The sequence below is a fragment of the Falco naumanni genome, chromosome 7 (assembly GCF_017639655.2).
Source record: "Falco naumanni isolate bFalNau1 chromosome 7, bFalNau1.pat, whole genome shotgun sequence".
NCBI lineage: Eukaryota > Metazoa > Chordata > Aves > Falconiformes > Falconidae > Falco > Falco naumanni.
In genome coordinates this window covers 6,813,622-6,834,870 of record NC_054060.1, presented here as the reverse complement: position 1 = coordinate 6,834,870, position 21,249 = coordinate 6,813,622, and the positions used below count along the sequence as shown (strand labels likewise).

At 45.0% G+C, this 21,249-nt stretch overlaps 2 protein-coding genes across 2 annotated transcripts in view; both read left to right on the top strand.

Moving 5' to 3' along the window:
- Positions 1-11,136, top strand: part of ALDH1A3 (aldehyde dehydrogenase 1 family member A3) — a 36,969-nt gene extending 25,833 nt beyond the window's left edge. Inside the window, exons 10-13 of the mRNA XM_040601849.1 lie at positions 2,793-2,957; positions 5,559-5,716; positions 6,897-6,971; positions 8,407-11,136. Of these exons, the coding sequence (XP_040457783.1) occupies positions 2,793-2,957; positions 5,559-5,716; positions 6,897-6,971; positions 8,407-8,479 (471 nt within the window). The 3' untranslated portion in view covers positions 8,480-11,136. The remainder of the gene's footprint in view (positions 1-2,792; positions 2,958-5,558; positions 5,717-6,896; positions 6,972-8,406) is intronic.
- A 2,458-nt stretch (positions 11,137-13,594) lies between these two features.
- The window catches only part of LRRK1 (leucine rich repeat kinase 1), an 82,544-nt gene continuing 74,889 nt past the window's right edge, over positions 13,595-21,249 (top strand). Inside the window, exons 1-2 of the mRNA XM_040601729.1 lie at positions 13,595-13,655; positions 17,225-17,440. Of these exons, the coding sequence (XP_040457663.1) occupies positions 17,374-17,440 (67 nt within the window). The 5' untranslated portion in view covers positions 13,595-13,655; positions 17,225-17,373. The remainder of the gene's footprint in view (positions 13,656-17,224; positions 17,441-21,249) is intronic.

Sequence of the window (21,249 nt, the reverse complement as noted above, 5' to 3'; positions counted from 1 at the left end):
ATGTGTCTGACTATGTTGGCTGGCTGGAATTCAAAGGACACCACAAGAAACCTGAGGGGCGATCAGGACTGTTTGAGTAGGGTGCCAGCCTCAAATGCAGACCAAGGGCATTTTTAAACGTTGGATTCCTGTGAGCTGTATCACAGGAAGCAATAAAGTAAATCTGCACAGATGGTAAACTGGTTAACCAGTGCATTATACAATTGTGAACAGCAGGCTCCGTTAGATGAGACTAACATCCTCGTGGACTAGAACAGGGATTAGATTAGAACAACACTAGACTAGTTTTGCTATTGTAGAACCCCAAATACTGGGATTTGTGGACTATAAGTTCTGGTCTACAGGCACAAAATAAGCACTAAGGATGCCTCATGGCACTTGCTAGCCAGTAGTCATTCAGCCCCAAACCTATTGTTTGATCTTTTAAAATGGTGAATATTTTCCTTAGACTGTAGACACTTGTGTTCTTTAGGATTAAAGCATGAAAGTAAAATATGTAAGTAGAAAGAGTCTGTGTCCAACAGTCTGTTGGACACAGTTGTGGGGTGATTCTGTAGGATTACAAAGGCTAGGTTTGGAAAAGGAAAATCTGCTCCTTGCAGTCTTGACTTAAATGAAGCAAGATATGGAGATTTGGAGGGGTCTCAGATTTTCAGTATTGCAGTGATCCTTAGAAGCCACCTTCTTTTTTGAATTAGATGGACAAATAGTAGAATTTGCTCTACCAGGTCATGTGTTTTTAATAGAAGTCAATGCTTGATCCATAAATAATAGTGGAGTAGGGGACAGAATTTAAACAAGCCTTGCAAGCTCTAGTTACAATGACAAACAGTTCCACCCTTGCATGTCATTTTTACAAATGTTTTCTTTCCCCAGTGTCTTTTCATCTAACTATAGTTTGCCTTGCAACAAGTTACAGCTGTATAAATATCCTTGTTTTGTTTTCTGTGATGTGAAGTGGATGAACTGGATTGGTCTGGATCACAGACATGCCAGGATGGAAAGCACTTGCAGATATTTTCAAATTATTTACATTTGGCAACTAAGCAACCAGACAAACAGACGATATGTGTGACACCTGCCAAACTTACTATCTGACATGCTGTATCCTACACAAGGGCACACATTTCCTCCTGCAGTAGCATGTATTAAGTGTTTTCTTGGGTAGCATCTTAACACATGAGAGCACATGAGCGCTTAGTACAAGCTGTCCACAGTGCATATGATACGCACATCTGTGTGACAGGAGATGTGCTGTTCTCTGTTTTTGCTGTGTACCAGAAGTACCCCAAGGATACCTTCCTGAAGCTTTGATACTTGTCTAAAAGCATGAAAACTTGGATTGCGTGTGGCCAGGATTAACTAGGGACAGGATATAGTCTGTAATCTGGAGGAGTCAAGCGTGGAACACTCCATGTAAACAGTCCCAACTGGCAACTGGCCCTGCTGAAATAAAAACAGATGCTTAGAGAAGGGTATTGAGCCAGTACAAGCATCTGGAGATACCTGGCATCCGGAATAACCTCCCAAGCTGCCAGGGCACCTTGAACCAATGGGTGAAGTCTTTCGTTTAATCACCTCAATGAATTTGTCAAAATTTCTGTTAGTTTTACTTTTTTTAAACATCTCCATAAGTCTTTTACCATCCACAGTGTGCAGTGGTGAGGTGTTTCATCGCTTAATTATGCATCATGCGAATAGCCACATCTGTTTGCTTGAAACCTGACAGTACCTGCAGTACACTGCTGCATGTGGAACGCAAAAGAAGGATCAGTGCTGATCAAAAGTGCTGTGGGCTTCTGCACCTCTTCCCAGCCCATGACCCACTGTGCTTGTGGAGTATGTGATGTCTCCTCCAAGTCCTCACGCAGGGCTGCACAGCTGTGCAACTTCAGTGTCCTGTAACTGGGCTGGCCTTTCCCTACCCCTACTGAAACCTGTCTTTTAAAGGGTCGTAACACAACAGTACTGGCTATATGAAATTACCGTATATTTAGGTGTGGGTGAGGAGGAGCTAGACAAGGTTGGTAATTAAAAGTGAGGATATGGCTCCCAGTCCAGAGAACCAAAAAATGCTGGCATGGTACTAGTCTCTAAGATCTGTGAAAGGTGGTTCTGATTGTAAAAGTATCGCTTCAGTGCAGTAGTTCTTCTGAAGTAACCCCACTAATGGGGCTTACCTTTGAGGCTGTTCATATAGCATGCACGTGTGGAAAGAGATGGAGGCAGAGCTCGCTGGGTTCTTCCAGCTGGGGACGAATAGCTGTGGGTGAAACTGCAGATTACAGCAATGTCAACTTAATAGTTCCTAGACCCTGATTCTCCCTCCCTTGTGCTGATTCTTTTGCAGTCAGATCCCTTGCTGAGCTCGCCGAGGTTGCTAGCGCAGCAAACCCTGTCCCAGGCTGTTCTCATGGTGCTACTGAGCTAAATCAGTGCATGGAGAAGGCCACTAAGTCCCAGGGCTGGCGTGAGGTGAGCCATGGGAGGGCATATCCAGGATGTGGAGGAAGGGAAAGCAGGGATACCCCTTCCATGTGGCAGCAAACAATTAGATCAGATTAAACTATCATGTGTAACTTCACCTTCTGTTTTCTGTGGCTCAGGGCTGTGCCCACGTCCTGTCTTTCAGCGGGCTTATTGCCTGACTGCTGTGTAATAGAATGAGATGTAAACTTACCTGCTTTGACAGTGCCCTGCAAATGTGCCCCTGGGCCACATACCATGGCTCCGGTCTCTGGAACAGGGATAATAAAGGCGCTGTCTGTTTCTTTTCATTTTGTGCCTGACAGATTGACCAAAAACAGTTTGATAAAATCCTGGAGCTGATAGAAAGTGGGAAGAAAGAAGGAGCTAAGCTGGAGTGTGGGGGTCTTGCCATTGAAGACAGAGGCCTGTTTATAAAACCCACTGTGTTTTCGGAGGTCACTGACAACATGCGTATCGCCAAAGAAGAGGTACAGTACAAGTCACCTGAACATGCATATGTGTTTGCTGCTGTAAATGGGAAAGAAAAGAGGTATGGTTGTGGTTTGAAGTGAAAACCTGAGAGAAGAATAGAAGTTTCACTTATTTCAGTGTCCTAACAACTGCCTAATGCTGAAATTGATTCCACTAATGAAGTATCTGCAAGGTGGGCTTCAATTTGGAGTGTATGAGTGTGTGTGTGGGAATTGTGGGAGGAGAAAAGGGAGAGCAGAACAGGCATAAAAACTGTCAAAATGTTTTAGCAGCAATTTTTGTGCAATTAATAGATGTCTGTTTGCCAGCCCTTTCTCACGTCTTGCTGCTTTCCCTCATTTGTTTGTTTTTCCAATAGGGAAGTAGCTCTGTGAGTGCATTCACTGGACAATAAGAAACCCAGATAAGAACATAGTAGATAATACTACCCTAAAGTTTTTGGGTCTCATTTCAGGAGAACTTGATAAATGCAGAATATATAAGTACATGCCTTACTTGTGTGAATGCTGCTTCTGAATAAGAAATAGTGTTGGTGGAGGGGTTTCTGTCTGAATCCTTGATTTGAAATGTAAAGGACGGAATAAAAATAACTGAAACTGTGGCAGGCTAGAGCAATTCTATGTATTCTTTGCCCTGAAGTTTGAAGGTTTTCTGGAGACAAAGTTAAGCTCTCCCACTCTATGCAGATGGATGGTTGTGTATCCTGTGTGTTCTTAGGCACCTCCTGCTGAGCGGACTTGAAATTGCTCAGCTGCAGAACATGCTGATTCGAAGTGACAGAGGTGTTCTTGCTCTGCTTCTTTGTAAAAAAGGAATTGCTTTATTGCAGAAAGGTAGGACAAGAACTCTGGGATCTGAAGCTGGTGAGAAGGGAAGGAATGGCCCTGCTGCACTGCCACTGAAGAACTTTTCTCGAGTAGCCATAGTGTCTGAAATAATCCCAGGTTCTGTTCTCATGGTGAAATCCCCTGAGGCTGACCGTTTTTTTCCTATATGAAAACATGGTCGAAGCCAGCAAAGTGCAGATCTAATACTCTGGTTTTCATTATTTGTATGCAGAAAAATTGAACAAGCTGCATGTGATTAGATCCTGAGATATTCCTTTGAAATAGAAGTTAATCTACTTTTCATCATGTTTCCCAAAGGAAAATAAGTAGTTGCCAAAGTCTAACTGGCACTTGTATTTTATAGTTTAGCCTAGTGCTTTTTATGGGGCTGCTTACTGTTCACTCCTGGCAAAATGTTTAGATGTCTCAGATCTGCCACAGAATCTCTAAGGAACCTGGGAAAGATATCAGTCAGCCTGGGCATGAGTTACATTCTAAAAATAGAGGGAATAAGAGCTGGAAATCCCATGACAGGCCTTTTTTTTAATGAACTGATTCCAAATCCCAAGTCATGATTCATGATGCTTATCCAGTTTCATTCATTTGCGGCTGTGTTGCAAATGCACATTTGTCTTTTGCCTAGGATCGAGGCTCCAGTTGAGTACCTGGGTCTCCCAAAACGAAGAAATTTAGGAACACCTGTATGACCCTCTTTTAGTTTAAAACCATTCCCCCTTATCCTATTGCTACAGAACCTACTAAAAAGTCTGTCCCCATCTTTCTTATAAGCCCCTTTTAGGTACTGGAAGGCCACTATAAGGTCTCTCCAGAGCCTTCTTCAGGCTGGACAACCCCACGTCTCTCAGCCTGTCTGTATATGAGAGGTGCTCCAACCCTCTGATCATCTCCACGGTCTCCTCTGGACTTGCTCCAAAGCTCCATGTCCTTTTGTTGGGGGCCCCAGAGCCGGACACAGTGCTGCAGGTGGGGTCGCACCAGACTGGAGTAGAGGGGGAGAATCCCCTCCCTCAACCTGCTGGCCACACTGGTTTTGATGCAGCCAGGTTACGGGGTGGCCGCCTGGGCTGCAAGCGCATATTGTCAGGCCATGTTGAGCTTTTCGTTTGCCAGCACCTCCAAGTCCTTCTCCTGTTTCTTGTGCTATCCTTCCCAGTTTATTGTACTGCAAGACCATGCCGCCAGAAAAGGGCCGCACCTTTGATACTGTACTTGATAAGAAACCCCATCCCAGAAGTTGGGAAGTATTGTGTATGCCTGCTGCCTTCATACTGGCAACCTGGGAAGCCAAATTTGTGGTCAAACAAATAAGTGGTAAATGCAATGCGTGCAAATAAACTGCATGCATTGTCAGAACCAGAGTTAAAACCAAGGAAGAAGACTTGCAATCCTTAAAATATATCATTTACTATTTGGGTATACTCAACTTCTGAGTTCAAAAGGAAAGTCGTAAATAGAGTAAGGATGAATCATTTGAAACGTGTCCAGATCTAACTCTGCTTATTTTGATTGTTATAGATGATCCATTAGTTGTTGGACCTTAGTATATATTAACTACAATAACAGATCACTGTACTTCCTTTGAAGTCAATTTAATTAGTAGTTTTTAAGAGAGTCTGTCAGTGACTTCTAGAAGGCTAAGATGTAACATTTTAAATATAGTATCCAAACAAAGGATCTGATTCTGATTACTTCAAAATTACCATGATTTGCAAAGGTTTTCCTGTAGTAATGTTTAATTGATATGTGCAGATTTTTGGGCCAGTTCAGCCAATTATGAAGTTCAAGAGTATAGAAGAGGTCATAAAAAGAGCCAACAGTACCGAGTACGGACTTACAGCTGCAGTGTTCACCAAGAATCTGGACAGAGCATTAACGCTAGCTTCTGCACTGCAGTCAGGAACAGTCTGGTAAGCAGTGTGGGACGAGCGTGTGGGTTGTGGTTTTGTTTCCTGGGAGGGGAGAGAGATCTGTGATTTAGAATCACGTGCAAGTGTTGGAGGTAAGATGTGTTAGTTTGCTTAATTCTTGATATTCTGCTTGGAAGCAACATTTATTCATCCAAATGAGGTGGCAAGGACCAGACAGTCTGGCAAGAAATGAACTGTTTGTTAATTCAATCAGTGTTGTTCTTCATCTGGAAAACTCTGAAAATGTAGTAAGTTCCACCAGACATGATGCCTTTCAAAAGCCTGTATGCAGAAGTGCAATTCTTACGATCTTGAGGTAGCATCAGATGGGGTCTTAGCTGCACAAATCAGTATGGACAGTAGATGGCATCACATCACTGTCAGAAATATAAGTTGCTATTTTTGCTTTCAAAATTTCTGTTTTACATTAAAAGCATTTTAAAGACGGAATCCTGACTTTTTTCCCCCACTCAAGATAGGAATTTGATCTGATGTCTGATTTTGATGCATACAGAGGATTGATCTCAAGAGTTGGCACCAGAACAATCTGCCTCTGAGTAATAGTTACGTGAAAATGGGATGTTGGGCTTTGAATGATACATGTGCTGTACATACATGAAGGTGCACGGCACGAAGCCATACCTGTCTCTCTTCAGTCATTTGATCTTACTGAGATGCTGAGGAAGTATCTGCATTAGCTTTTTCTACTTGCTATCTATAGAAATGGGGCTTGTGCTTTCCTTTTACTGCGACACAGTTGTCTAATGCAGTCCAACTTTTTTCTATACCTGGAAGTGGATGGTGGGGTCTGCTTGTGGGTGTTTAGAGAGCTTTCTGAGCAAACATGTTCATTTCAGAATGTGTTTCATGAAACTAGGGAATAGGTTGGACTATTTATTTTAAGCACAGCTCTGAACGCAGCATAAATTCCAGCTCAAGCATAAATGTCTTAGCCATTACAGACTATGAAGTGAGATGCAGGTCAGACTGAGTACCACTCAAATGTTTTCTTTTTCTGTAGGAAAATAAGATTTTATTGCTAAAGTCCAATTTCTCAAGTGAATGAACTGTATAAAGAGAAAACTGACAAATTTCAGCCTTTTTTGTATTGTTGTTGTTGTCATCCTCATGCTTCTCCATGGTATGAATTGTCTTTTTACAATTGATGTTTTTATTGTAGGATCAACTGTTACAATGCGCTCTATGCACAGGCTCCTTTTGGTGGCTTTAAAATGTCAGGCAATGGCAGAGAACTGTAAGTTTTGCTCAGTATTTTGTTTATATGTGGATGGTGACTGCAATAATTGTGGCTGTGAAAATGCTGTTGAATGTGCTTTTAAACTACCAGGCTTGCAGTAAGCTGCACAGGGAGGTGCTAAGGCAGTACAGCGTGGATGTAAAGCACAGATGTGAGAATGTGAGCAATGCCTTTAGGAGTACCTTCACCTGCTTTATAAGCTCTTAATAACTAGAGTGCAACTAATTCCACTTGCAAGCATTTTTCCTTACTAGTTAGCTTTTTAGATCAAGGGATAAGTATGGCATTTTGGCTGGGGGCCACTGGTATCCACCCCAAGCCCCCTCCATCTTTATCTGGGCCTCCCTTGACCGCTGTATTGTTGCTCCTAGTTGGAACTCTTCCCACCTCTGACTTTCTAATCTTGGAGCTAGAACAACAAGGAATGATCTCCAAAATCATGCTACCTCCCACCTTCCAAGCTTCCTACTAAATTATAGAATGACCCTCTGTCCCTCTTCCCCAGCCTGACCTGCTGCAGCATGGTTACCAGACATTCCAGTCCTAATCACTTACTAATGCAGAAATTTTTAAACCAAGTTCACCTATAAGTTAGAGGTAGAGCTGAGAAATTGACTTAAATCTTAATTTTCTTCTTCTAAAGAAGAGAGGCAGGTTTTATTGCACCATTCAGAAGACTTTTCAGAGGAATCTAATGTACCTTTTCTTTCATAAGCCAGATTTATTTCCAGGAACCATTTCCAGTAGCAGTTCTGGTGCATCTGCTGCTCTGAGACATTCGATGTCTCACTTGCTAAGCACAGCAAATGAATGAATCCTTATGGGGACATATATATTGAGACCTTATGGTTTACTTTGCCTGACTGCCTGGCTAATTAAAGGTTGTCAGGGGCTTATCCTTTGGGCAAAGCATGGGAATAGAGCTAGTTTCCACCAACCAAGACATAATGCAGTGGTGGGGTCTGTCATTGTTTCTGGAGCAGCCATGCCCTCTTGATTCTATGGCATCTTGTAGATAGAAGCTTACTTTCAGTGAAAAAGTAACTTCACTTACTGCCTAAGCACTGGTAACTATATTTACATGGATGTTTCTTCTGTGGGTTCTAGAACAGTGCTTGGTTTTCACTAGGCGTAGAGGCACAAGGTGTCATCTTGTGCGTTACTGTGACCAGAAGCATGCCATGTTTCTTTTACAATGGGGTGTAATTGTGTGTGCTTATATGCATGTCCTTAGTGATTATTAGAAGTGGTGGGCCAAACTGGTAGCTGGTGTAAGTTAGTTCAGATCTGATTTTAGTGGCCTGATGTCATCTACAGGAACTGCCAGTCAGAAGCTAACATGCACTTGTGTAGAAATCCCTAATTACTAGGGAAGTACACATTAACGTGCTACAATTGTTTGTCCCTTTCCCTCCTCTCTCTTCTTTTCCAGCGGTGAATATGCTTTGGCAGAATATACCGAAGTGAAAACAGTCACCATTAAACTCTCCCAGAAGAGTCCATGAAAACAGAAGGCCTAAAATGCTGACACTCTGAATGTGACACATGGGGGATGTGTTCAGAGCAAGGGGGAGGGGAGGGGTAGGAAGGAAAATGGAAACACCTAATTTTATTCCTCTAGAAACACTGAATCTACTGGACTCCATTTTGTCAACTGGCTCTTTGAAAACTGATTTAACTGACCCTACTGGCAGCATAGCACACACTTGTACTGTACAAGTCCCTGGCTGTACATCTGTCTGCTACCTGTGACTAAAATGCTGGTCAGTCACAGTGTCTGCAGGACATCTGCTTTCAAACTGTACCCCTGAAGGACATGGACATCAATGGCATGTTAGAGAGACTTTTGGGACTGTTAAACACCTTCAGAGGCATATGGGTTTCACTTGGTGTAAAGGGACTTGAGTGGTAGGGTTAATACAACTTGGCTGAGGTTGGTGGAGTTTGTGTGAAGACTGCGGCTGGAGTTTGGAATGGGAGTGCAAGCTTTCATGGAAGGATCTGTAAGAAATTATCTTTGAAAGAGCTATCTTGGTCTCTCTAAAGATACACACATTCTCCACATTAGTGATACTCTAGCCCTGAATGAGATTTGTGGGAGTTTCCTAGAGGACTCCTTTGGGGCCAGGATTTCACCCAACAGAGCTAGACTTTCAAGTGTCCTTGGAACCTGATGTTGGCATGCACACATTACACATGCTGCAAATGCAAGTTACTGACTTGCTAAGCCTTCTGGCTCCAAATGAGTTACAATTGTATCTCAGACCTTCACTGTAGCACTTTTTGCAAGAGGATTTTGCACTGTACTTACCGTGATGACACCAAGTTGAATGCTAAGCATGTAGCATGGTAGATATCCCATAGAAAACATCCCACGCCAGTCCTTCTGATCTGGGGGAGGGAGCAGAAAAGCTGCAAGAAGCTGTCCTGCTCTCTCTTTCTCTGTAACTTTCAGGCTTTGTGAAAATTCTTAATTATTTGAGCCAGAGCTATTATTATGCGAGTAAAACTTATAAGTTCTTCTCACTGTTTCTTTATCCCGTATGAATGTAGCTTAAAATACATTTCTGGAAGTACAGTATGCAAAGGCAGGTGCTCCCAAGCACACGCTGAGTGCTAAAGATGTGGGTGTACAAACCAGTTACCATGGAATAAGCTATGGCTGGACTTAAATGTGTCAGCAGCTTTGCAGTAATTGTCCTCGTGAGTGCTGTCATCTTGTGGCAAGAAGAGCAGTTGATTCTTCACTGAGAAATAAACTGCCTTGAGTTGTCTCTTGCTTACAGTTGCATAAGCATGCATGTACATGAATAGCACCCATGTAGTGGCTGTCACACCAAATTCATGCCTTAGTATCTCCTGCAGTAACTTTTTTGAGTGCCCAGAATTTAGAATGAGGTTAATGACAAGCCACATGCTGTCTTCAGTTCCTGGGTTCACTACTTTTCCTCTTCTTCCTCCTAATTCTGTACTGGAGAACCACTATCAAACATACAGGATGTTCCATGACTGCAGGAGCTCTAAGTATGCAGGAGTCAGCGGTGTCAGCTTGTTAGGAAATTTAGCTGATCTTGTTGGGATTGTCCTCTGAGAGCAAACCGGTAGAGGTTCCTTATGGCATATCAACAGATCTCCATGGAGCACTGGTAAAGGTTGCTGCCTGGAGTTTTCCAGATGTCAGCACTCAAACCAGGCATGCAGGTCTAACCCCTATTCTCTGATACAAGCAAGGATTTAACTGGTACCTTCCTTTGCTCACAGATATACCCAGTCAGCAACGAGTTTTGTTGCATGAGTGGACCTTTTTTTAGAGGAGGAAAGAATGTGGGTGGCGATAAGTAAGGAAAAAGTTTGCATGAGCCTAAACTTCCTTATTAGTCAGTGAATGCTGAAATTGCACTTCAACACTGCTTCACTTCTTAAATGACATACCTCCAACAGTCGCGTATATCTAGGTGCCTGTCCTCCCATGGGTATGTGAGACAGGTAAATCTCCCCATCCAGTGAAGAAAACGTCCTCCCTTCCCCACGAAAGGCCAAATGGGAACATTGTAAATAAGTTTCTATTTTTGTAAAACACTTAGAGTGCAAACATCTTCTCAGACAAACATTTTACTTTTGCCTACTTGACAGTTTTCTAGGGCTGCAGTCAGACAGTAGGGAGGTAAGGCAAACAGTAAAAGGCTGGTTATCTTGATGTATCTCTGTATTTTGGGTATATAGTAGTTGAGACTGAAATCATCTGAGACTCTTAAAATCCTACTATTCTGGCTTTATATGTATGATATATATTTCACCTCTTTTTTTTTTGTTTTCCCTTATCAAGTCTTTAAAAAGTCAGTGTATCTCTTATTGTATAAATCAGGGTTTGACTTTACACACTGAATTTTCTAAGTTATATAACACTAGACACTAACTTTAAAATAACCCCTTAGAGGGTATATATTCTTTCATTGCACAGTAAGGCTTTCATATGAAATACTAGTTGGTTTTTTTTTAAAAAAAAAGAACTATATTTATAAATTAGGATACAGTTAATCTAATGTATTTTTATAGCTAAAGGTACATGAAAATGCTATGTTTAAACCTCATGTATATATTTAGACTATGGGTATCTTTTTGTAATAGTTCTTGTTCCTAATAAATGTTTAACTTTGTGAAACGGTTTCTAAATGCTACTTACTGATACTGCTCAGAAAGGAAGGTGGGGGAGCAGGAAACTTCTATTGACTTTACTCATTTTAACAGAGGAGTAACTTGAATGGCTTTTTATTTATGCTGATTAGTGCTTTAAAATAATTCCAGCCCCTCTAATGCAGGTGTTAAGACCCCTTCCACCAGCAAGCAACTTCCACTCAAGTCAAGTCTCCTGTCACTGTATTTTTATTTCACTCTGAATTTGGCCCATTGTGTCAGTAAAAGTAAACACTGGAAAGGGTTAGAGTTTCATGCTGCTAAAACAAAATGGCCCTGTATTGCTGTAGTTACAGGGGGCTCTTCCTTGAACAGTGTTGTGTCTGTTCCCCTTGATACAGTGACCCAGCAGTAGTCCCCAAGCGGAAACATGCACTGGACTCACAATAGACAACATAATTTCAAGGTACTTTTTCCACGTGGCAGAACTGCATGTGTGTATCTGGGGGTTCAGTGCCTTACTGGGGGACTGTAAAGGAATCTGAACTTGTATTTATTTCTGCAATTTGTGAAGAATTAGCCTATTTTAAAGAAGTGCCAAAGTGTGGTCAGTGCTCTAACACGTAAAAGCTGGAGCATGCGTCTGATAGCTTGCCCTTTAAGCAGTCACTTTTATAAGTTTTGCCATTTACAGTAAGTGGAGGGAGGAGGAGAGCAGAGCTGCTGCTGGCAGGGTTAAGCACAGCTTCTTCCTGTTCACAGTCAGATGGATCCTTTTTGCCTTCTGAGGTGAGCCTCAAAATGGAGAATTTTAAGGGATCATGGACCACACTGTCAGATGAGGCTTCCTGCCTTGGTCAGGCAGCTTCCTAAACCCCTTTAAGACACATCCATCAGGAGTATGATTCTGCTAAATGTGTTCCCATCCCTGTCTTATTTCCCTCATCTGCAATGTAGATAGAGAGCAAGAACATACCGTTGTGATTTAACTGATACGTGTTTGAGAAATACCTGTCACCTCCCTACACAGGCCAAGCCAACCTCCTTGCATTTTCCACTTGCTAACAACAGCACTCAGAAGCTTTTAGACTTTAGAAGGGGGAAGGCTGGAGATGCAAAGGAATTACTGTGAGCTGACATGATCAATGGAGACATAAGCCAGGAAGAGTGGGATGAGATCTGGGGGGGAAAAGGCAAAAAAAAAATTAATTAGCTTGAATCTGTGGAGAAATTCTTGCAGGGGAAGTTAGAGTCTCTATCAGAATAAAAGGAAAAAAGTTATTTTAATGGGTTTTCAAACAATTGTGGTAAAAAAGGCTGTAAGAAAGGCCTTGGTAAAAGCCAGGCTACGAAGCATAAAAGCCAGCTGGGTAAGAGGTGGAAAGGGTGCTAAAAGCAGGTAACAGTACCATGAGTGCAGCTAAAAGCAGATTAATGGGGACCCGAACACAGGTGAAAGCACCAGTGAGGATCCATCCTCTCTGTCTCCATAATCACATCAAAGAAATGCTGTAGGCAAATCTCAGCCCACAGCAGCTGTTAAGTGAATGGATATGCCTTTTTCCATCCTCAGCAATCATCAGAGAAACCCATCTCTTGGTATGGACCAGGGAAGGAAAAAACCCTCTGTTTGTAATTTAAGAATCATTCTGAATACCAAAACAAAAGGCATGCAGAAAGGGTCTTTTCTTATTAGGTCCAACGGGTGGGGAAAATAAAGCAGTACCAGGCTCGTTAGAGGTTCCTGGCCCCTGGAGACAGTGGGTTTGTGATGGGGAAAAGCCGTGCATGCGTAACGCCAACACACCCGCCGCAGCCCAGCACGGCTCACGCTGTGGGCAGAAAGGGGGCAATCTCGCTTTGCTGTTCTGAAGAGGAACAGGCACACCGAGGTCTGGGGAAGGAGCAACTTTCAAAGACAGAAGTCTTGGATCAACCCTGTTACGGGTAAGGCCAGGCCTCTGTGGCGAAGTGATGCCCAGAGAAGATGGGTACCGGTACCAGCGCTGTGCACGCCACTGGCGCCCTGCCTGGGGGCTGCACGGCAGCTGGCTGTGGGGGCCAGCTGAGAGGGCCCTGCTTCAGCCCCCGCACCTCCCACGGGCTGGCTTTTCCTAAAAAAAAAACAACCCCCAAAAACCCAAAAAAGCAACCCCGCGCAGGGGCTGTGTGGGGAGCAGGCGGGCACCCGTGGCTGGGGGTGAGTGGGTGCCGGCTGGGGAAGGTGCCCAGGAGAGGGGCTGCTCCGTGCCCAGCGGCCGGCAGCTCTGCCCTCGGCAAAAAGACGAGGCACCGCGCGAGGCCTGCGGCCCACGGCCGGTCACCCTCAGCCGCCCCCGGCCCCCCTGGGCGGCCAGGCCCCGCCAGGCGCCGGGCGGGCCCTCAGCGGGCCGGCGGGCCCGGTGGCGGAGGAGGCGCCGCGCCGCTGCCCCGCTCCTTTTCCTTCCTCCCTCCCTCCGCCTCCCGCGCCGCAGAGCGAGGCGGGCGGGCGGCCGGAGGAGGCGGCGGCGCGGCCGCAGGGACCCCGCCAGCCCCGGGACGCAGGAGGTACCGTGGCTTTGCTGCCGCTTCGGCCGGGCCGCCCCGCGGGCACCTGCCCCGCCGTGAGGGGAGGCGGCGAGGTGGGGGCTGCTGGGGCACGCCGGGGCTTTTCATGTGGAGAAAGCGGGGGGAAAAAAAAGCTTTTTAAAAAGTTCGGAGGGAACTTTGTGGAGCAGCCAGCGCTGGCGGCGGCGGCGGCGCAGCCCTCCCCGGCTAGGGCAGGCGGGAGACTGGCGGCCCCGCCCGGCTGCCCCGGCCCGGCGGGAGAGGGAACACCCGGGGCTCGCCCTGAGGAAAAACTCGCTTCCCTGCGAGCGGGGCCGGGCTGGGAGCGGCTCCCTCTGGACTCCCCCTCCCCGAGGCTGGCTGGGGCTGGTTCCCCCGGCCCCGGGGGTGCCCGAGCGCGGCCCTCAGCCCCCGGGCTGAACTGGCAGAGAAGCGGCAACCGAAAAGTGACTGGAAAGGCTTCGGGGACACCCGGCGTCGAGGTGCAACGGCTCGTTTCTCCTCAGCCGGCCGCTGTGGTGTGGGGAGAAGCGGGCTGCTTTGCCGCCTTCTGCGCAGGGCTGGCCAAAGGATGAGGGGAGCATGGCCCGGCGGGCATGGGGGTCCCCGGCGGGCATGGGGCAGGCCGCTGCGGTGCCAGGCCCGGCTCTCCCTGCCTCCCGCAAGGGCAAGCCAGCGGGCCCGCAGCGCCTTTCCATCCCCACGGTGTGGTGGGCCTCTCCAGGTCCATGGTGATTCCCGTCACCAGTGCCCAGCCCCAGGTTGGGCTTCTCAGAAGCAGCAGGTGGTTTGAGCAAAGAGCTGAGGTGTTGGCGGGGCTCTCGTGCGCTGGGAAGCAGTGTCGGGCAAGCCGTGGGGTTCCTGGGTGCCTGCTGCGTGGGGTGAGGCTGGATGGGCTGGCAAAGCGGAGAGGAGGTGCTCGGGATGGTACAGGCACAGCTGGATGTGCTGGGACACAGCTGGCCATTGCTGCTCTCCCTCAGGAGAGAACCCAGGAATGTGTGAAACGGGGCATAAATCAGCATTCAGGTGCGTTCTGTGTGGTCCTCCTCCTTCCGAATGAGATGCTGCAGAGCCCGTAGGATCCCTCTCCCAAAATCAAATTAAAACATGGTGTTTGCACGTTTTACGGCACTGTAGGGTTTTTCCTCTTATATACACAAAGGTCCTGAAATAGGGAAATACTGCTTACATGGGTGCTGTGTGGCAGTAAATCACTTGCCTACAGCATTTAGTGCCCTACTTGGAATTAAAGGGAACTGATGATCAAAACCACACTCTGATTTTTCCTGAAAGGTTTTTTTCCTTTGAGTATATATGAGGAAAGTTTCATCCTGGGGAATAAGCAGGGTAGAAAGCTAAAAATCAGGAGTGGGATGGTTTTCAAGCCTCTGTGTTCCACAGTGCCCCCCCCCCCCTTCAGTGTTTCTTGTGCAGTTGCTGTGAGCACACATGGTGTGCCTCTGTCATACAGCAAGGAAATGCCTCAGAAACCAGCATCTGCTAAAAAGAGCTAGTCTGTTGGTCTTTGCATGGGGAAGTATTTATTCTTACTGTAGCTGCTCAGTGCATTTACAGCAAGGGTGCAGGGAAGGCAGCTGCTGGAAGCATCACATCCCCTCCATTTTCAGAGTTAACAACCTGGGCAGCTTTTGGGAGGCATGAGAACCTCCCTGATACCTCTGCCTGGGGTATCACACCCATGGCATGGCAGAGATGTGGGGTCCCAGCACAGCAGCTGTGCCTGCCAGTGCGGCTGAGAGAAGCTCGGCCCAAGAGCTGAGCTGAGTCCGGTGGGAACTGGGCATGTTCTGGAGCAGAATCCGATCCTCCACCAGCATGGCCCAGTTCACCAGTTCGTGGGCTGGTTCTGAGCTTAGGGACCACCTCCATCTCAGCCTCCTGCAGCTATCCACAGCCTTCCCTCCTTGTGTGGGTGAAAGCTGCCAAATTCAGCCTCGTACATGTGCCCAGCTGCTGCTGCATTGGGGTGCGAGGTCTGCCGGGGCCTGACCTGGGAGACAAGCTGCTGCTGCAGTCTCTGATGGGGAGGGAGAGATGGATGCCTGGCAGCTCAGACATCGCTATCCATCTGGAGTTGTGGTCATCCCTCTGCAAAGAAGGTGTTTAGCTGTGGCATGTGTGTGAAAGTAAGTGCTTCACGTATCTTGGCCCAGGTCTCTCTGTCCATACCTTTGTTTGCCATATGGCACCCAAATTATTTTTCGTACCTCTGAAAAAAAGCCAAAGAATCAAACTGGCTGTGGTAGCATCCGATGCCCAGAGTGCAGGGTGCAGGGGTGTGTGCAGTGCTTGGGGTGTGAGTTTTGGTTCCTGCTGCCAGGCACCACAAAGTAAAGGTCACTAGAAGTTGGATTTTGCTGTAAATGCACCTAAACTTCAAATATTTGCCTAGAAACAACTGATGTAGCATGCAGTGATTTTTAACGTTGGCTAGTGGTTAAAACTCTATGTAGCAAGGGAGGAGCAGAAAGCCTCCTGCAGAGCGGTGATGGATCAGTATATTTTTATATTCTGCTTGACCTTTGATCCCAAATCAGGAAGCTAGCTCTGCTCAGGGAAAGTTAGGGATATTCTTGGGCCTTGCTGACTGATGTGGGCGGTGGGTTACATGCTTTGCCAAATTAGAGCTTCTAATCAAAACTTCAGCATCACACTGATGAGGAAAACTTACTAATAAGTCAAAGATGAGGGGCATCATGTTACATCTGAGAGGCGTTTACTGACTGAAACCAAAAGCAGAAAATGAAGGAGCCCTGATGCTTGTTGGGTGCACACTAAAAATGCATCCTAGTTTTAACCTGTGTGGGAGATGCATTAGAAGAGAAAATTACTGGTGTGCAGCTTTGAAGAGGTAAGGAGTAGGAAATGCTTTGGGAGACTGAGCTGTGCAGTTTTCTGCTGGCTGTTACGCAAAGCAGTTCAGAAGAAGCCAACCATTAAAGAGGTCCTAAGGGCCTGATTTGCCTCCCTGAACATGTTTGAAGAAGCCTGATGCTTCTAGGATAGTAGAGTTCTCTAAAAGGACTGGACAAAGGCGAAAGGAGCTGGTGTGTTTCTCTTAGCTCTCTTTGCTTTTCTACAGAGGATTGTCTCAGTAACCACATCAGTATTTTTCAGTTTCTCACAGTGGAGTCTTACAAGAGCCGCAGTCTTCTCTGTGGATGGGAAGGGTTTTGAGGTTGCATTTAGGACATTTCCAGCTGCACTGCATGGTTTCAATGCTCTGCCTTTACACTAGCCTGTGGAGAATCTGAAACTGCAGCTGTGACCCATGCCCACCCCCAATACCCTCTACCCAAAGACTGAGCGGCTTTGGCGGAGAAAAATTGGGAACATTATCTTTCTATAGTAGAGACATTGTTAGTCTCCTCTGTTAATTCATGTTATAGTCTTAACAAAACTATCATGAAAATAATTGTATTTATAGGATAAGTGCATTTCTGCAAAGTAACATTTAGACAACTGTGTCAGAGTGCAAAGGAGTAAGCATCTTGCAATTTCTATGCTAGAACGATTAATTTGTTTTGCTGTTGTTTTTTGAACAGAGTAAATGATATTTCTTCGTGATGGTGCTTACTAGCAGCCTCTCTGCTCCTGCGTTTACTTGACGGAGATCATTCAGCTTTGACAACACTATTCAGTTTTAAGTGCTGCAGAAAGTTTGTCTGTTGGATCTTCACAACTGCGACCCAGAATGTACTGGTGTGTGGGAACTGAGGAATCCGCAATTTGCAGAGAGAGCAACATGGATCCACAAAATGGTAAATAGGAGGATTTCTTTTCTTTCCTGTTCAAATTGGGAGTGAAAGTTTTTTAAAGTACTCAGTAGCTAGCTGCCACTGAGTTTCGCTGAAACTTAAACATATGAAAGATCTTTGAGCGATTTGAGCCCTAATCTTTGAAAATTTACAGGGCAGAACAAGGAATTTTACTTCCGAGGAGAATGATGTTGAACTGCTCAGGTGATAAGAATAGCATTCCTCTGAAGACCGATTTTCTCCAAAGGCCTACGGAATTAGTCAATATATGTGTCACGTCTCACCAGTTCCTAAATATGTTTTACAAGATCTGTGCTTTTTCAGTGTGTGAATGCAAATATGTTCCCAGCCACTGCTGCAGTGTGTATTCAGGGTATGAAAGCTGCTAAAATCAGAGCGTCGTTTCTCAGGCTGAATAGATATTAACCTGCTCCAGTTTTACTGTCAGCTTTGATTCAGTGGCTTGCAGTGATTTATTGTTGGGCTAGATTAGGAGGTCTGTGTTTATGTAATGTAATAAAGCCATAGGTGGAAATGTCTCTTTCAGAAGGAACGTACGCTTCAGGTTGCTTCCTGTCAATTTTTTTTGTGAACAGCCGAATTATTTCTGGATGATTTTTGTCACTGAAACCCTCAGCTCCTAGGCACTGCTGCATTTCTCTGAGTCAAAACCTAGTTATGTTTCTGCATCAAGAAATAGCCTTCTGGTTATTGTATAACGGTATTCCCCCCTTGCAACAAGCAGTTCATTAGGAGGCAGCATCTGCGTTTTGAGTGTGGGATGAAGGTGTGTTTGACGCTTTGTAGTGAGTAAGCAGGCTTCAGTAAAAGCTAATGTTTCTGCAGCCTTATTTTGGATTTTATCAGCAACTATGAAGCAAAACCTGATAGTTTATTCAGAGGCTGCCTTATCTTGTTTGAAGACGTTTCTCACCAGCGTCACAGGGAGCTCTGGGAACTCTTTCCTTTCTCTGTATGTATTCTGCTTATTCTGTGATACTGATTTTTCTGTTTGGTTTGGCTTTTGTTAATTAGCATTGTATCTTTCTATAATAATCAAGAGTATTTGGTTATTGAATATTCTTAAAGTTCTTTAATTCTCTCTTCTGAGTTTCTCTCTGGAAGAAATTATCTCCACTTGAATACTAAGCTATAAACCCTGAGAAGAATTTTAATCTGCACTAATGATTTGCAAGTGTTAAGAATTGCTAAATTTTGGTACTGCAATAGCAATTCGCACTGCTTAAAAATACAGTAAATAAATTAGTTTATGAGTGAATGTGAAAGTGAAGTGAAAAGTAGAAGAGGTATATTTTCTACATTGTGAGTTCAGTTTTTCGTCTGAGAACTTTATTACATGTTTCTGTTATGTAAATATAATCAGTTAAACTGGTTAACTGGAAGCGTTACAAATCTTCCTGGTGTAACTCTTCTATACTTACATGTCTGGGTTAATTTATTTGATAAACAGTGTTGGAAGACTGGCAAAGAGATGCTAGGAAAGCTTAATATCCATACTTCCCTCGTGGATTTGCTTTTTATAAGCATACTGTACATGTTCAAACTCATTTTTATTTTGGGATTGTGTGAGTCCTGCCAAGAATAATTGTCATTAGCTAGCTGGTCCACTCCCTAAGTTAGCTGGTCCTTGTTCTGCATTTGGATCCTATTACACAGCTTGAACACAGGAACGCAGTGACTCATTCAGCCTCCACATTTGAACCTATTGTTTACGTGCATTTATTAACAATCTAGATGCAGCCTTCTGCTTCCATTCACAGGGAACCACTGGGAAGTGGAGTGAGATCACAGATAATTTCCTTAATGCTGATGACCTCATTAGTGCTCGCAAAGCTTAGGGTCTGTTTTTTTCGGGCAGGAAAGACAGGTGTGTGGATGTGAGAGGTTTAACAAACAGCACGGTGGTGCTTGTGGCACCGTGACAGGTCAGTTGGATCGGTGCAGCATTACAGCTGGCATAGTGCAGGAGGCACCTTCCAGCAGGTACCGTGTGTACCCGGTGCCTGGATCGTTTGAAAGCCTTGACATTTTTAGGGTTTTTTTTTCCTGACAGCTATACATTTAGCTAGGTCTTCATGTGGATAACAGGTTGACAGCATCATTGACTTTAGTTAGCAAATATAACATTTGATGTAAGGGCTCACCTGACCACTCGTGTCTCCTGCTGTTTCTCTTGGCTGCAGCAGTGATCGTGCCTGTGTCCCAGCAGGATGCCCATTTATCCTGAGAGCGGGCAAGCTGTGTTTCAGAACTGGACCCGCTCTACCTTCTGGGGAAGGTGCTGGGCTTGACTTGATGCTGGCCGAGCACGCTGATGCACAGAGAGGGTTTGTCACTGGAGTGCAGAATAATGCTCCGTTTTGGGTGCAGTCAGCATCTCTTGCTTCCTCAGACCCTGCTTCCCCTCTCCCAGATTTGTTCATCCTGTCCTAATTGAAAGAAAGAAAGTGAGCAGAGATATGGCAGTGGCTGCAGTCTCTCATGAGGCATGGGGTTTCGGTTTTTTTAAACTTGGTTGAAGAGCTCTATGTAATGTAGTGGAGGTGACATAATATGAATCTTGTAGGGAATACAATGGAAGCCCAAAGATAACACTGTATGAATGCCTAGAACAGAATAGAAATTCATCTCCTTTCTGCAGGCTGGTTGGTTTTTTTGATTCTTACGAGATTTTACAGCTAGGATTTAATTCTCATATGAGTTTCTAGGAGACAGTTCAGCAAAGATGTAGAAAAGCAATCATTGTCTTCTGAAATGTAAGGGTAATTTTATTAGAGCTTATCGCTTTCTTACTGAGAGTTTTATTCAAAGTTGCAGAACGTTTGTACGCCACTTGTGTGTGTCTCGGAGGTAGAATTGGATTATCCTTCAAACACACCAGATGTCTCTTCTCTCCTGCTAAATCTAGAAATGAGCATTGAAAAGGGGTGTTATGTTGTAATATATAGAATGTTATGTAATTAGGGACAACGATGCCAATGATACCTGTTTGAAATATTATAGTAGCTTTACAGATATTAACTGAATGAACCTTCATAACTACTTTTGAGGCAGATCTGTTGTAAGCTGGTGTCTTTCAACTGTCCAGGGAGGCACAGATAGACATTGCAGTATGCCTGGAAAAGTGACCTAAATATTAAAATGAAGGAGCAAACAAGTAATGAGTATATAATGACTTCAGCTGGCATTTGGAGTGGACCAGAGGTTCTTCAAGCTTCAGAAGTGCTGTGGTGACCCTGCAGTTCACAGGGCTTTATATTTTATCAGAAAGACACTACCCAAGATGGTGGTGTCCTTTGCAATTCTGTCTGGGCCATGGCTCAGCTCAGTGCTGACTTGGAGCGAAAGCTGCTGCCTGCAGCACCGCTTCCTGAATCATAGAAAAGTCCCCAGTGCAAGTAAGAAGAGCTTAACTGGAAGAGTTAAGAGTCATTTTAACAAGAGGGATTGCTCAGGAGCTAGTGCAATTTTATATGGAAAGTTTCACAATGGATTGAATGGTGACAGCTTAAGGTTAGCTAATAGCAAATGAAACAGCTTATTCTCTCGGGACATCACTTTGTGCATCCAGCGTCGCTGCCCTGTTTGCATTAGGGCAGGACATTTGCAAATGTGGCTGGGGCAGCCGTCCTACGGTGGCAGTTTGAGGTGACGGGACTGCAGGTGGAGGGATGGAAACTTTCACAGAGCCTCTGCCCTTGCTCTCCATTTTGTGGATAAGCTGAGCCTTCCAGGCTGACAGTCTGGCAGTGTGAAATCCACTTAAAAAGATAAAAGTCTACAGGAAGAAC